Source organism: Xenopus tropicalis, chromosome 3, assembly GCF_000004195.4.
Source record: "Xenopus tropicalis strain Nigerian chromosome 3, UCB_Xtro_10.0, whole genome shotgun sequence".
Taxonomy (NCBI): domain Eukaryota; kingdom Metazoa; phylum Chordata; class Amphibia; order Anura; family Pipidae; genus Xenopus; species Xenopus tropicalis.
This window is the reverse complement of record NC_030679.2, coordinates 77,261,458-77,278,059: the sequence shown is the minus strand read 5'-3', so window position 1 is coordinate 77,278,059 and position 16,602 is coordinate 77,261,458. Positions and strand designations below refer to the sequence as shown.

Genomic DNA, 16,602 nt, shown 5'->3' with positions numbered 1-16,602 from the left:
GTCAGACACTGGAATATCATGTTTACAAAAAGACAAGAAATCCTGTGTTTCTTTTGAAAGAGCACTCAGTGCAGCATGAAAGAGGACTCTCTTATGTGCTTATGGCTCTATTCACCTCATAGACCTTTCTGATAAAGATTACTTAGTTTTTACCTTTCCTTCGCCTTTAAATCTCTAAAATGACTTTAAGAAGCCCCATAATTACATACTTTTCCCCTCTGCATCCAGATTTATTTTATTTCTGTATTACAGCCAGTTCAACTACAGCTCTTTTTGTTACTTCCTTGTCTAGTGTGAAGTTCCTCCAACTTTCCATGCAGGGAGAAAGGTTTGTTATTCTAGGGGCTGCTTAGACAAATTTTAGGTTATTTTAAAATAAAAAACTTACTTATCCTTCAATGTGAGTTGAGCATGGACTCCAAAGGCGCTCTCTACAAGTTCAGAACATAAGGTAGGAAATGGAACTTGAGGACAAGAAGGACTGTATTTACAACTATAGCTAGCCATACACTGCACAGATCTTTTCCACAATATACCCACTTAAGGTAGCCAACTAGGGCCAAATGGTCTGATTACAGTGAAGGAAATACGAGCTGCGGGTGGGTGATATTTGGCTAATCCAACAGGGCCTAACATTTGGATTAGAACAACTGGAATACGGGCTATAGCAACAAGGGACCCTATCCGCTCCTCAATCTGAGAGGAAAATCAAACCCACCTGCTTGCATCTGGATGATTTTTGGCCAGATCTGTCAGGTAGGCCTGTTGAAGGGCCCCATATGGGCAGATAAGGTGCTGCATCAGTCTGAAGAGTCTGAATCAGCAGCTTAAATCTGCCTGTGTATAGCCACCTTACCTTTAATGAAAGGAGAGTGGGTTTCAGGGTGTGTTCAGGGTGCTTGAATTTGTTGTATTCTAAAACCATCTTATATTTACACACTGGCTAGTGTGTAAATGACATTGCATCCTCATATCTGTCTGTCTACCCATGATGACTATAATAAAGATATTACACAAGCAAGTCTCCAAGAGGTAACAGTGTAATGGGCTCTCATCCTTCCCAGCTGTGGAGTATGCAGTACAAAGGAGAATTCCTGCTCTGTGACAAGGTGTCGCTGCTGGAATTTAGTGTACATTTCTTCAGAGAAAACTAAACAGTGGAAGGTCCTGGGCAGGCCTAGTCACTGCTCAGTTGTTTATTAAAAAGGTGACTCTTAACTGAGGGAAACCGAGAGAAATGCTGCTCAGTTCGTCCTGGATTCTGAAAACAGCAAATCTCTTTGTAACTGACCTGAAACATTTTTTTTGTAGGTAAAACAGATTCATTACGCTTTTGAAACTTTTTTTTTTTTTTTTTTTTTATATATAAAAACATGTATTAACTGATTTAGTCAGAATATGTGTGTTCTAAAAATAGATGGTTTGCTGGGATGTACTTAAAGGACAAGTCAACCCGAAATATAATTTGTATACATTGTATACATTCATTACAGATTTGCAATGGTTTTTGCTATAAAACTCTGTCTGCCTGTCTTTTTCTGTTAAATACCCTGGTGGCTATGACATTTGAAACAATGTAACGCAAGCCAGCAGATTGACAGACCTGCCTTGCCGGGGGAGCTTTGCACTTGCAGCATTGTTTAAAAAGTAACTAGCAGGAGTTCAGCAAATGCTGTTTTCAGTAGCAATTCCATTTACAAATAACTTTAAAAGCACACATTTTTTTTCATGCATTCACATTGGGAAGTTGCTTAGAATCATGTTTTCTTTTATTAGGCAAAAAATTATTTTTGGGGTCCTTTAACGTGCAGATTAGACTTGTGTTGGGTTGTGGTTGCTTGGAAATGCTTTTTGGCCGCTTTTTAGAGCAAGGGCACACAAAAAGTCAGCTCCACTGCTTTCAGCCTGCAGTTTTTAGACAGGTGGATCCACTCTCTCCCTCAGCTTTGTGTATCTTTTTTTATTTTTTTAGCTTTATGTATCTTTATTGTATCTTGTATCCTGAGTTTCGGCACACATAGCAGAAATAGACCCGGAAAACACAGAAGCAAGCATTTTGCGGCCGATCTTCACTACATGTACCTGCATTCAGGCGGAAGCTGTGCTTCTCAGCGTAGATACACTGAGCTGTGCTTCTCTTTAACTGCCTAAAAAACTCAGGCTGAGAGCAGTCGAGCTAATGCTGTGTGACCATCACCTGACCCCTCAGTGCAAGAAATGAGTACTGAAAATATTTTTGAAATTAATGAGAAGTGATTCCAAGTGGTTTGTTACCCACTAGCTGAAATCGAAGTCACCCCAATCGTGTGCCGTTGCACTCAATAATCCAAGTATTCTGTATTCCATATATCGCAACTGGTAATTTAATGAGTTGCTGACAGTGGAAGAAATGAAAAATGTTTCCAGTCTGCAAAGATGCTTCAAAGCCTGGTAGTACGCTAATGGATTTTAACAGTCAGGGTGGAAGGTGGATTTTTGTGTCATCTCAGGCCAAAATCTGCAGTGACAGAATCCGTTAATGCAAATCAGGATTCTCCACACAAGTAAAGCTGGAAAAGATTCACCTTGTGAGTGATGTAAGGTTTATGGTGTACCTTTTTCTTTTGGCTTAAGGAACTATGAAATATTTTCAGTTATACAACTATATATAGTTATATTTTTACAATACTAATCTATGTAACTCAACGTTTGCGTGTAATGGTTTTTACGTGTTTTGTCTGAATTATTATAGTATCTATTTAAAAAGGTTCAGCTTCTGTGCAAGATAAATTATTATTAATATTACAAATTTCTAAAGTTTCTACATATTTTTTGTGTTTATTATTTGAAAAGGCTTTAATTGTTTTTGTTTTAAGGACTTAACATGATGCTGTAAGGATAAATAAATATTTATTATTTTTCTTAGACTAGAGAAGAAAGAAAAATGGAAGCTATTCTGCAAGCTTTTGCAAGACTGGAAAAAAGAGAAAAAAGAAGAGAACAAGCTTTAGAAAGAATTGGCACTTCCAAACCAGATGTGAAAACAGAGAGCAAGGACTTACAGATTATCAGTGAATTGGAGCTCCCTCCGGTACATAATGTTGGCTAGTTATTGCAATGTATCAGGCAAGCTTGGTGACATAAATTACAGTCTCTGTTACCATAGGACTTCATTATGTTGATTTTAAAGGGGTGGTTCACCATTATGTTAACTGTTAGTATGTTTTAGAATGGCTTGTGCAAAGCAACTTTATAATTGGTCTTAATTTTTTTTTTTTTTTTTTTGCCATCTTCTTCTTGCTCCTTCTAGCTTTTATATGGGGGTTAGTGACAACAGTATCCAAAAGACTATTGTTCTGTGAGGCTAAAGTTTTATTGTTATAGTTTACCTATCCTATTCATATACCAGTCTCATTTAAACCACTCACTGGTTGTTTAGGTACTTTGAACCCTATCAAACAGATCACTGCTGAAATTCCAACCTGGATTGTTGCTAAACAAAAAGCAAAATAAATAGAAAAACACGAATAATGAAACATTGAAGACCAATTGCAAATTGCCTCCGAATATTACTCTCTACATCAAATTAAAAGTTAACACAAAAGTAGATCAACCTCATTAACTTGCATAGGAAACAAAAAAAAGTAGTACAGGTATAGGACCCATTATCCAGAATGCTTGGGACCAAGGGTATTCCGGATAAGGGGTCTTTCCGTAATTTGGATCTCAATACCTTAAGTCTACTAAAAAATCAATAAAACATTAATTAAACCCAATAAGGATTAATTATATCTTAGTTGGAATCAATTACAAGGTTCTGTTTTATTTCTACATAGAAAAAGGAAATCGGTTTTAAAATTCTGAATTATTTGATTAAAATGGAGTCTATGGGAGACGGGCATTCCGTAATTTGGAGCTTTCTGGATAACGGGTTTCCGGATAAGGGGTCCGATACCTGTATATAATCTTCCTAAAAACTGGTCACACATCAGTGTGGGGCTGGTTACTAAACTGTTATATAGTATTCATATGGTATGCAAACAATGCCAGGCAGCAGCTGCGAGGGGCAAAAAAGGTTTTGAGCTGTATTTAAAGGGGCATAGATTTGCTAAAATTTATTCACTATTCACCCATAGGGTGAAGACACACTGAGCTACTAGTAGCAGCTACTTTTTCACAGCTACTAAACTCCAGAAAATACCCTGCCATAGACAATAGTGAGAATTGCCTCTGCTAAACACACATAGAGACAATTATCAGTAAATGATCAACATTGTCTATTTTAGTGAATCTAGTTTGCCCTTTTTAATACAGCTCAAAACCTTGTTTGCCTTTGCAGCTGCTGCCTGGCATTGTTTACAACAGCCAAGTTTATTATCTACAAGGACTCCATGGTGTTTCTCAACTATGGATTTGCCAAGTGCAGTCCCATTAAGGGTATAAGTGGCATGCATATTTTTACATCCCTGGTGCATGACCTTACATTTATCACCATTAAATTGCATCTGCCACTTAGCTGCCCAGGTTGCTAGTTTGTCAAGATCCTGCTGCAAGGATTCCAATTTGCTCCCAGTAATCTGTCTGTTCATTCCACCACATACCAAACCCTAGCACCAGGCAAGCAACAAACAGTACGGCATGTACATACACTTTTAAAACTGTCCCTATCTCTAACCCCAAGCTAAAAGAGAAGAGTAGCGCAGCTGCGTACCTGGCCGACATCTTCTCCGCAACTGAACAGTCTTTGGGTCTCACTGCTGACACGGACCCTGCATGTGCAGTTTGACCAGATTTTCTGCTACCACCAGCTGCGCATGTCCAAGCAGGGTTAGTGTCGGTGTGGCGACCTAAAGACTGTTCAGTTGCAGAGAAGATGTCGGCCAGGTACGCAGCTGCGCTACTCTGCTCTTTTATCTTGGGGTTAGCGATAGGGACAGTATTAAAGGAACAGTAACACCAAAAAATGAAAGTGTATAAAAGTAACTAAAATATAATGTGCTGCTGCCCTGCACTGGTAAAAGTTGGGTGTTTACTTTTATAGTAGACTTTCTATTTATATAAATAAGCTGCTATGTAGCCATGGAGACAGCCATTTAAAGGAGAAAAGGCACAGGCACATAGCAGATAACCGATAAAACACTATTGTATTCTACAGAACTTATCTGTTATCTGCTATGTAACCTGTGCCTTTTCTCCTTTTTTCCAGCTTGAATCGCTGCCCCCGGGGCTACACAGCAGCTTATTATATAAATTATACTAGTGTTACTGTAGCAATGCATTATATTTTTATTACTTTAAAGCTCTTTCATTTTTTGGTGTTACTGTTCCTTTAAAAGTTAGAAACTGTGCGATAAGGGAAAGGTGAGGGGGGGTCAAGGCAGTGTTAGTTAAGGGGGCTTAACTAGCTATACTATAGTTCTCCTTTAAGCTAAAAAGAGCAAATAGGGAAACTGAAGTTACTCCATGTTTGCTCCTTGCGAGGTAGATAAAGAGAAGTCCTTTATGCAGGGTGATATGTGCTAGTTAAGGGGGCTTTTATAGCCCGGGGGGGGGGGGTGGCTATAGTTCTTCTTTAAGAAATGGCCATAAATTTTTTGTGATTAAAACAATAGGCAAATAGTATGTCTGGCCCAAACACTTCGTAAAATTCATATTGAAAGGGGGGTATAGTACACCTTTAAATCAGTAATTTTAGCTTAAGTTTTACTTTGTCCCTGTTAAATGTACCATAATCTGTCACTTGTTATGATTCTGTGTTTGCTGGAGGAGCACTAATTCCTTATGGATAAAGCATCAGTGTACTTTGGTGGTGATAAAGTAGTCAGGTGTAGTTCCTAGTTCTCTTTATCTAACCAAATAAAATGGATTTTAATAGCAAGGCATCCAGTCAGCGGACTTGCCAAATACTGTTAATGCTTGTGGGTGGCCATTATTCAAACAGCCTATAAATGTAGATCTAACTGGTTATGGAAGGGAGCTGTGCATCCTGGTCTCCTAACACCTCACATGTTTTACAAAAATTGGTATCAGCAGACCATAATCAGACTGAAGTCAAATAGGATTTTACGGTAGTCTGTCCAGCCCCCCATTCTCAGGGCTCATCAGATAAGATTTCTACCAGTGATGGATAATTTGTTACTTACTGCAGTTCAACAAATGTAGTTTTGTAAGACTTTCATACACCTTACCATTTCTTTCCCTCATTTTATAAAATAGGAACCAGTTAAGGAAGAACCTGCCAGCAAACCTACTCCTGCCAAAATAAATCGCACAAAGCAGCGAAAGAGTTTTACAAGAAGTAGGACTCATATTGGACAACAGCGTCGTCGGCACCGGACTATAAGTACCTGCTCAGATATCCAGCCATCTTCCCCAGATGTTGAGGTTGTACCACAGCAGATTGAAACAGAAAATAATGCTGTACCTGAAGAACCTCCAAATGAAAGCAGTCCCCATAATACAGAAGAAGTTCCAGAGACAGAATCTTGTGTTCAAAGCAAATGTTCTATAAAGTACCCAAAAACAAAAAAGGTATGTTTTCTTTGCATACCAAATAGGTAGGAAATTAATATTAGAGTCTGAGACTCTTAAGAGCATTGTTATATGGGGGTGAAATAGTTTTTTTGGTGTGTTGTTTTTTTTTTTTTTTAATATATATCTTTTTTTTCTCCATTGCCCACAACAAAGATGCCACTATGTACCTTTTGTTGGTCTTTGTGTGCTTTTGTGTAGCTTTTGCAGGGTTAGTTAAGTAAAGTTAAAGGGGGTGTGTACAATCATTTTTAAAATTGTGCCCCTTAATGCCACACTCTTCATTTAATGCGTAAAAATCTTGCATAGATCTCAAATTAGTAATCTTATTAATTTATCAGCCCTTTCTGGAATGTTTTATTAGTTTGCCTTTTATCTACAGTCCATTGCAAAAGTATTCAGACCACAGGTTCTTTCATTTTGCTAATTGTTAAAAGCCACCACGGAGTTTCAGGGCTAAAATTATGTTTTTGTGCATGCAAATATACTGCTAAAGAAATGTAATGTTATTGTATTTCTTTTTCCCTTAGCACTTGGTAAATGAATGGTTAAATGAAAAGCACGAGAAAGCTGGCAAACCTGGAGAGCCCATATTGGAAAGACCTTTAAGAATAACCACAGATCCTGAAGTCCTTGCTACTCAGCTGAATTCCTTACCAGGTTTAATGTATAGTCCTCATGTGTACACCACTCCTAAGCATTATATTAGGTTTACATCACCATTCCTTTCTGAGAAAAAGAAGAAGAAAAATGAAGAGAATGTTTCCAGTTGTTGCAAAAAGGTATTCAAATACACCGAAATGTAATGCTTTTTGGAACTAAATATTTTTATTTTTGCATACCAGGTTACATTAAGAAGAGTTAAAGCTTAAAAAGGTGGGGTTGCAATGCTGCACAATATGTTTTGGGCTTCTGTACTGTGGCAACCCCACAGTCCTGTAGTAGTGAAGATCTGTGCCTCCAAAGATGCCCCTTATCATCTTTTGTGTTGATTCACTGCACATGCTCTGTGCTGCTGTCTAAGGACAGACTTAAAATTTACTAAATGTATAAAATAAATAAAAGGCAAGATACAATCACAATTAGTAATTTATTCAGATTTACATTATATGGCAACTCTGAAACCATAAACCATTGCAGTTAGCATTAGAATGTAATTATATGCCCAGTAGATTAACAGTAAACATCTTTTTATACTTGATGATTTGTGATAGCCCCTAAGCTTAGCTTCTCACCCAGCCCTCCCTGAGCATGTGCAGTGTCATTGACATTGAACAAAATCCAACATAATGAGCTTCTGTGACAAATTTGAAGGCCTGATTCATTACTGTTACAGAAATATTGAACCTTTAAAAAATGTTTTTATTATAGTTAGTTAGCAAAAAATGTAATCTATGAAGGCTGGAGTGAGGGGATGTCTAATGTAATAGCCAGAACACTACTTCCTCCTTTGCAACTCTCTAACCTGTAACCATTCAGTAACCAATCAGTGACTTTAGGTGGGCATAAGGGACATTAATTGTTCAGTGAGTTTGCTTTTGAATCTGATGTTTGTGCTCAGGATCAAAAGCAAATTAAGTGAACAGTTGTGTCTCATGTGACCCCCTCCCCTCAAGTTGCTGACTAACTAGGGTTAGAGAGCTGAATGGAGGAAGCTGAGTTTTGGCAAATTATGTTAGACATCCTCTCGCTCTAGGTTTTATAGATTACATTTTTTGTTAGCTTACTATATTAGCCTTTATTGACACTCCCACAGAACTGCTTTTTATAATACTGGCTAATAAAAATTATATGATAGAACACTGCAAAGCAATTACCAGCTAGAAAGAGTTATGTGATTCTCGGTTTCCCAAGCCTCCTATAAACATACTTGTTTAACAATCCATCAATATGTAAGGAATGGCAGAAGTTTGTTGGACAGAAGCTATTCTTGTGCTTCCATCCTGGAGCACTAGCCCCAAAGGTATCCTTACACTGCAATTTTTTTTAGACATGTCCCTAATGACAAAACATTCTTAGATTATATAGATAGAACTAGGTGTGTTTGTGTGATAGCAGAACCTGATATATAATGGAAACTTGTTAGTTGATTCTGTGTGCATATAGCCACTCTGAATGGCTGTTGAGCCAAAAGCCTGGTACTTGCAAGCTAGAAGTGATGTCTCAGAAAGCACTGAAAATAGAAAAATTAGTCAATTGAGTTATTGTTTTATTTTATACTTTACTTTTCCTTGTCCTTTAAATTGGACCTAAAGTCAAGTCACTGGTGGTTCAAGTTTGTTAGGCCTTTCCTTGTTCTTAAATTGCACGAGTGCTTGCTTAAGTAAACTTTCTTTACAAAACCCTTTTTTTAATTACTCCAGCGTTGGTTGAAGAAAGCTCTGGAAGAAGAAAATTCTTCGGGGGTTAATCCATTTGGTTCTCCTGCTCAGGACCGATCTCAAAGTCCGGTTTCATTACATGAAAATAAATGCCATCTAATAATGAATGGCAGCTCTCCCCTGGCAGGTGAGATCCAAAATAATCATTGTTTAATGTATATTGTGGGAGAGGAAAATAGTTTGCACATAATGTGTTTTCTCTGCTATTTCCCTTTAAAAGAAAGGTGAAACCGAACAAAGGGCATGATTTACATCGCCTTAATAAAATTAATACTTCAATTTAATGCTATTGGGTGCCTGTGATATAATAAAGGTTTATTAGCCACTTATGTTTTCATCAGGTAACTTATTTCTCTTGTATGTTCTAGCTTAATATTTTCTTATAGTAATAATACATTGTTCATTGTACAATGTATTTTAAGTAGGGCTAAATGAGGCCTCATTGGCAGTATGATTTCTGTGTATTCATAAAAAAAAAGTGTTTTTCTTTGCTTTCCAGTAATCATTATTTATACAACATGCAGGTTAGATTCCATTTGTTTGCACAAATGTTTATATCATTAGTATTGTTTACGTTCCATACATTTTATGTTTTTTGTTTAATTTACATAGATTTTACAACTCCACTGAAGAAACGAAGGTTGTTTAATTTTTTGGATTGCAATTTTTCCGAAAGTTCAACACCAGTTGCATCTCCTTATGCTACCCCTACACATACTGATATTACTTCCATGGATACATCCTTATTTACTACTCCACCCAGGGTAAAAGTAGAAGAGGAAATCTGTCGCAACGGTTGCAAGCAAACCTACTCACCAGTTACTCCAGTAACACCCTGTCTGCGTGGAAACAACATGCATTTTGAGGTATTGTATAGAGCATACTATCTATGAGCACTAATCACACAGATTTTATGTTTATAGGCATGACCCAGGTCCTGAAAATGTGTTCAAGTACTTTAAACAGATGTAATCTACAATTCTTTGAGTATTCTAACTAAAGCTGCAGATGTGAAACAACCAACGTTGATCTTTTCTTTACAGAGTATTTCTTCACCTGATAGTTCACCAGAAGTGAACCGAAGATCTTTTTGTCAGGAAGTAAGTGCATCTTAAATTTCTTAATAGCAGAGACCATGCTATGTGAGTGTAATTAAATTTTAACACTTTTTTTACCCCTTTGCAGGGAAATGACCGGGCATCTACAGCATTGAATTCTTTCAGAAATACCAGTTTGTCTGACATGGGGCTTCAAGAAATAAAGACTTTTGGCTACTGCAGCCCTAGGAATAGGACTGATGTTTCTGGTCAGTGTCCTGGTGAAAATGATGCTGCATCAGAGGTCCATTTTGGAGCAGACATAAATGAACATAGCTCTCTGCAAAAGGTCATGGAGCCTCCACAGGATAGGACTGATTTAAATAGCCTACAGGAAACTGCTCTTAGTGGACAAGGCACCATGTATTCAACTTGGATTAAAAGTCCAAATAGAACAGGGGTGAACTTCTTGTCCATGAATTCTAATTTAAGAGATTTAACCCCTTCTCACCAGCTTGAAGTTGGTGGTGGATTCAGAATGAATGAATCCAAATGCTTGATCCCAGAAGACTCACGGGGCGTTTTCATAGATGGGCCTATCTTCTGCTCTGCAGAGGAGGGAACTGTTTCTGGATTTGGAAGATCTCTTGGTGGTGATGGGATATTAGACGGAAATGGTACACCACTTAATCCTCCGCAAAAGAAAAAGGTTTGTGGGGTTTTTTGTTTTTCTTTTTAAATAACTGCACTTTTTTTTTTTTCTTTCTTTTTAGCATATTTTCCTAAATAATAATTCTCTCAGTCCAGACTTGCAGCACCAGTGATTTTTGTAACATTTGTGACCTTTTTCTTTAACCATAATATGAAATCATATGTTGATTCTAACCTAACATTAATGGCAATGAGACAGCATGCTAAAACTCTGTTTTTAAAATATCGGATGTATAGCAGCTTCCTATCCTGCTGAATGGACTTCACTCTGCTTAGATATACACCCTAGTACCATAATCAAGTCCTGTCTGCTTTCTATATTAACTAAAGATTCTGTCCTATTGGTTCAGTAGAACAAACTTTTTGCCATTTTAAGTAATGCCATGAAGGGAAAATAATTTTGTTTTTGCACACAGCTCAAATGTAAATCAAAAGATGATATGAAGAGACAGTATGATAGACAGTCCATCACAGCGTGGAACATAAAATGCTACAAGTTTATTTATTATCCTGTTAAAAACCAAAGTGTAAAAACACAGCACCACTAAGTGGCTATTCAGTGACAAATGAGTGCAAGTATAAGTTCATTTGAAGTTATACACCTTACAAACAATACAAAGGGCTTGGACCGTAATTGTACATGTATGGCTGGTATATGAACATTGGTAATTGGTCTTTTGAACCACATGTCTGCAATGCTTCACAAGTACATGCAGTTATGTGGTGCATATATTTATTACTTGTAGGACAATGGTTGTTATTCTATACCACTGATATCTTGTTTTTCATTACCCATGAGAGATTGACTTTTGATAAGGTTTGTAAGATATGAGATACATTATCCAGAAAGCTCCAAATTATGGGAAGGCCATCTCCCATAGACTCCATTTGAATAAACCCAGTAGTTAGCTTTTTTGCCTCTAATAAGGATTAATTATATCTTAGTTGGGATCAAGTACAAGGTACTGTTTTAATATTACAGAGAAAAAGGTTATCATTTGTAAAAATTAGTATTCTTTGCTTATAATGGTCTATCAGATATGGCCTTTCTGTAATTCAGAACTTTCTGGTTAACAGGTTTCCAGATAAGGGATCATTTAGGAAGCATTTATAGTATACTTACTATAGAACTCAGAACTGCAAAGGAAACTGTGGGCCGCATGGATATTCGCTATTATGAGACTTTTGGTACATAATTTTAGACCTAACCCTTTGTCAGGCTTTAGTTTCTGTTATGTTTTTTTAATTATTAAGCCTACTAATCTGCCTCCTTCTGGCCTGCTACTAAACATAATCTGGTTGTCTGGGTTATTGACACCTGCAACCAAAAACAGATTTACTGCAAAGGTTTCCTTGTATTGTTATTTTTACAGCTCTTATTTGTAGTCAGGCTTTCTCCTATTTACCTTTCATTCTGAACTGTTTCTTCACAAAAGGGTAACATATTTCACAAACTGGTTTGCAAATCATATTTGTATTCCTTTTGCTCTGTTTAGGTGTCATTGCTGGAATATAGAAAAAGACAGAAAGAAGCAAGAAAAAGTGGCTCTAAACAGGAAAATTTATCTCTGGTCACTTTATCTCCTCATCCGGATGGTATTGTCAACTGCACCCCTTCTGAAAGTTGTAGTGCTGTTGCAGAGTGTATTGATCAAAATGACGCTAGCACTTGTTTAACTCAGCCATCTGAAGTCCAGTCTGTCCCTTCTGAAGAAACCGAACAAACTTCTTCAGTAACTGACACCTCATCCACTGAAAAAAATGATCCTGAAGTGCAGTGGTAAGGACTCTAGTAGTTCTTATACTAAATCAAGTCTGTTTACTTACAATCCGAGTAATCATGTACATCCTTAGAACTAAACAAAAAAAAATATATATATATATATATCTATCTATCTATCTATATCTATCTATATATCTATATATATCTCTCTCTATCTCTATCTCTCTCTATCTCTATCTTATATCATCTTATATCTTATATTATCATATCATCTTATATCATCATATATCTTATATCTATATATATATATATATATATATATATATACATATATATATACATATATATACATATATACATACATATATATATACATATATATATATAGAGTAGCTGTAGAGAGAGTCCGCACTCACAGGTCTTAAGAAAATATAGAAGTTTTATTCAAATCAACATCTAACGTTTCGGCTGCATCCACGGCCTTTCTCAAAGATGCAGCCGAAACGTTAGATGTTGATTTGAATAAAACTTCTATATTTTCTTAAGACCTGTGAGTGCGGACTCTCTCTACAGCTACTCCATCTATTATTTTGGGACTGCACCCAGGCTCCCTTGGACCTACTTATACGTGAGTGCCTGTCTTCTTGCAACATATATATATATATATATATATATATATACATATATATATATATATATACATATATATATATATATACATATATATATATACATATATATATATATATATATATATATATACATATACATATACACATATACATATACACATACACATATACATATACACATATACATATACACATATACATATACACATATACATATACATATATATATACATATACATATATATATATATACATATACATATATATATATATACATATACATATATATATATACATATACATATATATATATATATATATATATATATATATATATATATATACACATACATATACAGTGGCTTGCATGATTCCAAACATTTTTTACAAATAAATAACTGCAAAGTGGGGTGTGCGTAATTATTCAGCCCCCTTTGGTCTGAGTGCAGTCAGTTGCCCATAGACATTGCCTGATGAGTGCTAATGACTAAATAGAGTGCACCTGTGTGTAATCTAATGTCAGTACAAATACAGCTGCTCTGTGACGGCCTCAGAGGTTGTCTAAGAGAATATTGGGAGCAACAACACCATGAAGTCCAAAGAACACACCAGACAGGTCAGGGATAAAGTTATTGAGAAATTTAAAGCAGGCTTAGGCTACAAAAAGATTTCCAAAGCCTTGAACATCCCACGGAGCACTGTTCAAGCGATCATTCAGAAATGGAAGGAGTATGGCACAACTGTAAACCTACCAAGACAAGGCCGTCCCCCTAAACTCACAAGCCGAACAAGGAGAGCGCTGATCAGAAATGCAGCCAAGAGGCCCATGGTGACTCTGGACAAGCTGCAGAGATCTACAGCTCAGGTGGGGGAATTTGTCCATAGGACAACTATTAGTCGTGCACTGCACAAAGTTGGCCTTTATGGAAGAGTGGCAAGAAGAAAGCCATTGTTAACAGAAAACCATAAGAAGTCCCGTTTGCAGTTTGCCACAAGCCATGTGGGGGACACAGCAAACATGTGGAAGAAGGTGCTCTGGTCAGATGAGACCAAAATGCAAAACGCTATGTGTGGCGGAAAAATAACACTGCACATCACTCTGAATATGGTGGTGGCAGCATCATGCTCTGGGGGTGCTTCTCTTCAGCAGGGACAGGGAAGCTGGTCAGAGTTGATGGGAAGATGGATGGAGCCAAATACAGGGCAATCTTGGAAGAAAACCTCTTGGAGTCTGCAAAAGACTTGAGACTGGGGCGGAGGTTCACCTTCCAACGACCCTAAACATAAAGCCAGGGCAACAATGGAATGGTTTAAAACAAAACATATCCATGTGTTAGAATGGCCCAGTCAAAGTCCAGATCTAAATCCAATCGAGAATCTGTGGCAAGATCTGAAAACTGCTGTTCACAAACGCTGTCCATCTAATCTGACTGAGCTGGAGCTGTTTTGCAAAGAAGAATGGGCAAGGATTTCAGTCTGTAGATGTGCAAAGCTGGTAGAGACATACCCTAAAAGACTGGCAGCTGTAATTGCAGCAAAAGGTGGTTCTACAAAGTATTGACTCAGGGGGCTGAATAATTACACACACCCCACTTTGCAGTTATTTATTTGTAAAAAATTTTGGAATCATGTATGATTTTCGTTCCACTTCTCACGTGTACACCACTTTGTATTGGTCTTTCACGTGGAATTCCAATAAAATTGATTCATGTTTGTGGCTGTAATGTGACAAAATGTGGAAAAGGTCAAGGGGGCCGAATACTTTTGAGATATATATAATAAATAAATCTTTCGAAAGTAGGCCGCTCCACACAGGACTTATGGTGAACAAAAAATTTTATTTGTAGAATATAACAATTACTACTACTACTATTACTACTACTTTCGAAAGATTTTTGTACATATACATGAGGACTGCACCCAGGCAAGTTTAACTTTGAAAATCGTGAGTGCCTACCCTATGGATTCTGTGCTAAGGGACAGTATGCACCTATGCACACCTTTATCAGCATGAGCGGGTTAAATAGAACTTAACCCTGCTTTCTGCCTTTTCTTGTAATGATAAACTGCATGGTTCAACCTGCAACTCCCAGCAAACACACTCAAGCTCGTAAGAGCTCTCTTATTTGACTACAGCTCTAGTGTCACATAAATTAATGTCCATATCTATACATTTACTGTGTAGTTAAATTAATTGTATTCATATGTTTTTTAGGACTGCATCAACATGTGTTGAGCAAGTCAGAGAGAGAAGCTATCAAAGAGCTTTGTTACTGAGTGACCACAGAAAGGACAAAGATGGTAAGTAAAATTGTATGGATGAATTTGTACAATATTTTTTTTCTTGCAGTGTTTTGTTCTGGCAGCTTTTCCCAGATTAAATAAGAAAAATGTTGTTAAATACCATTGTGGCTGAGTTGCTAATATATCTATCCAGTTTAAGTAGAAATGCTTTTAAATACCTGCAGTGAGGTTGTCTGCTTTGGTGCCTGCAGACGCCTGCCTAAATAAGCACCCACCCACTCTTTGGTTCAGGTACATTGTTGTTAAAGGGACAATATACCCTACTTTTCAACACAAGCTATTCGCTGAATGAAACAAGAAAGTAAAACCATTTTCACTTTCTAACTTCTGCGTATGTGTGGGCACTCTGTGGGGGGCAGCCAGGTAAATTATCGCCATCCTAGGGACGTTAAAATCTGGCCCTGTTCTTTAAGATTTCCATGAGTACAATCATTTGGGGAGTGTACCTGACCAGTGTGAGGGCCACCTTTAGGTTCCAACTCTATAATCTGCACTTTATTACTGAACCAGACCGCTCTTACACTGATGAGCCAGCTCAAAGCAGCCTGTTTATGTTTATGGCTTATACCTCTGTTTGGAAGCCCAGACAAATAGCTCAAACATGCACTATTCATAGACATGTGAATATCTTCTTGGCACAAGAATCAAGCGTAAGATGGAGTTTGGGATTACTGGAAAGGGGAAAAAATATTTCCCCACAGCTGACCAAGAACTGCCAAACGGCAAAGGAAACAACCCAGTTACAACTGAGCACATACATTTTAAATATGTTAAAAACTTCTCCATCAAAGACCATGCCATAGCTAACCTTTTATCTTTTTTTTTTTTTTATTAAGATGCTGACATAGAAGGTGGGGACCCTGCTAATGCCAAGGAATGCCAGTCACCAGACATATCCAGTAAGAATTGTAGAAGTCCTAAACAGAGTAAGGTAAGGAATTGCACCCTTTAAAGGGGCACACTCAATATAAAGACCTGCTGTCACTTTTTCTTTGTTAGCAGATATAGAAATATAGATATATATCTGCATTTTGGGCCAAACGATCGAATTCTAACGGCGGCAGTCGGTTCGGGGACCACATCAACGAGCCGTTGCGGTCCCCGATCCGACTGAATTTTCTAACCTGGCCAATCAATATCTGGGTAATTTCAGGCCAGATATCGGTCGGCCATGCCCCTCGTTTCTGTCCCTACATGGGCGGATAAGCTGCCAAATTGGTCCAAGGGACTGATATCGGCTGCTACAATCGGGCCCGTGTATGGGGACCTTAAGTGAGGGTGACAGCTGCCTGAATGGACTGGCA

At 37.4% G+C, this 16,602-nt stretch overlaps 1 protein-coding gene across 5 annotated transcripts in view; it reads left to right on the top strand.

Annotated features, from left to right (window-relative positions):
• The window catches only part of kmt2e (lysine (K)-specific methyltransferase 2E), a 63,904-nt gene that overhangs the window by 44,899 nt on the left and 2,403 nt on the right, over nt 1-16,602 (top strand). For all 5 annotated transcript variants that reach the window (XM_018092321.2, XM_012960004.3, XM_018092320.2 and 2 more), the window contains 10 exons: nt 2,906-3,070; nt 6,196-6,510; nt 7,041-7,292; nt 8,874-9,018; nt 9,504-9,757; nt 9,935-9,991; nt 10,077-10,637; nt 12,136-12,419; nt 15,210-15,295; nt 16,135-16,229. In XM_018092321.2, coding sequence (XP_017947810.2) covers nt 2,906-3,070; nt 6,196-6,510; nt 7,041-7,292; nt 8,874-9,018; nt 9,504-9,757; nt 9,935-9,991; nt 10,077-10,637; nt 12,136-12,419; nt 15,210-15,295; nt 16,135-16,229 — 2,214 coding nt within the window. The remainder of the gene's footprint in view (nt 1-2,905; nt 3,071-6,195; nt 6,511-7,040; nt 7,293-8,873; nt 9,019-9,503; nt 9,758-9,934; nt 9,992-10,076; nt 10,638-12,135; nt 12,420-15,209; nt 15,296-16,134; nt 16,230-16,602) is intronic.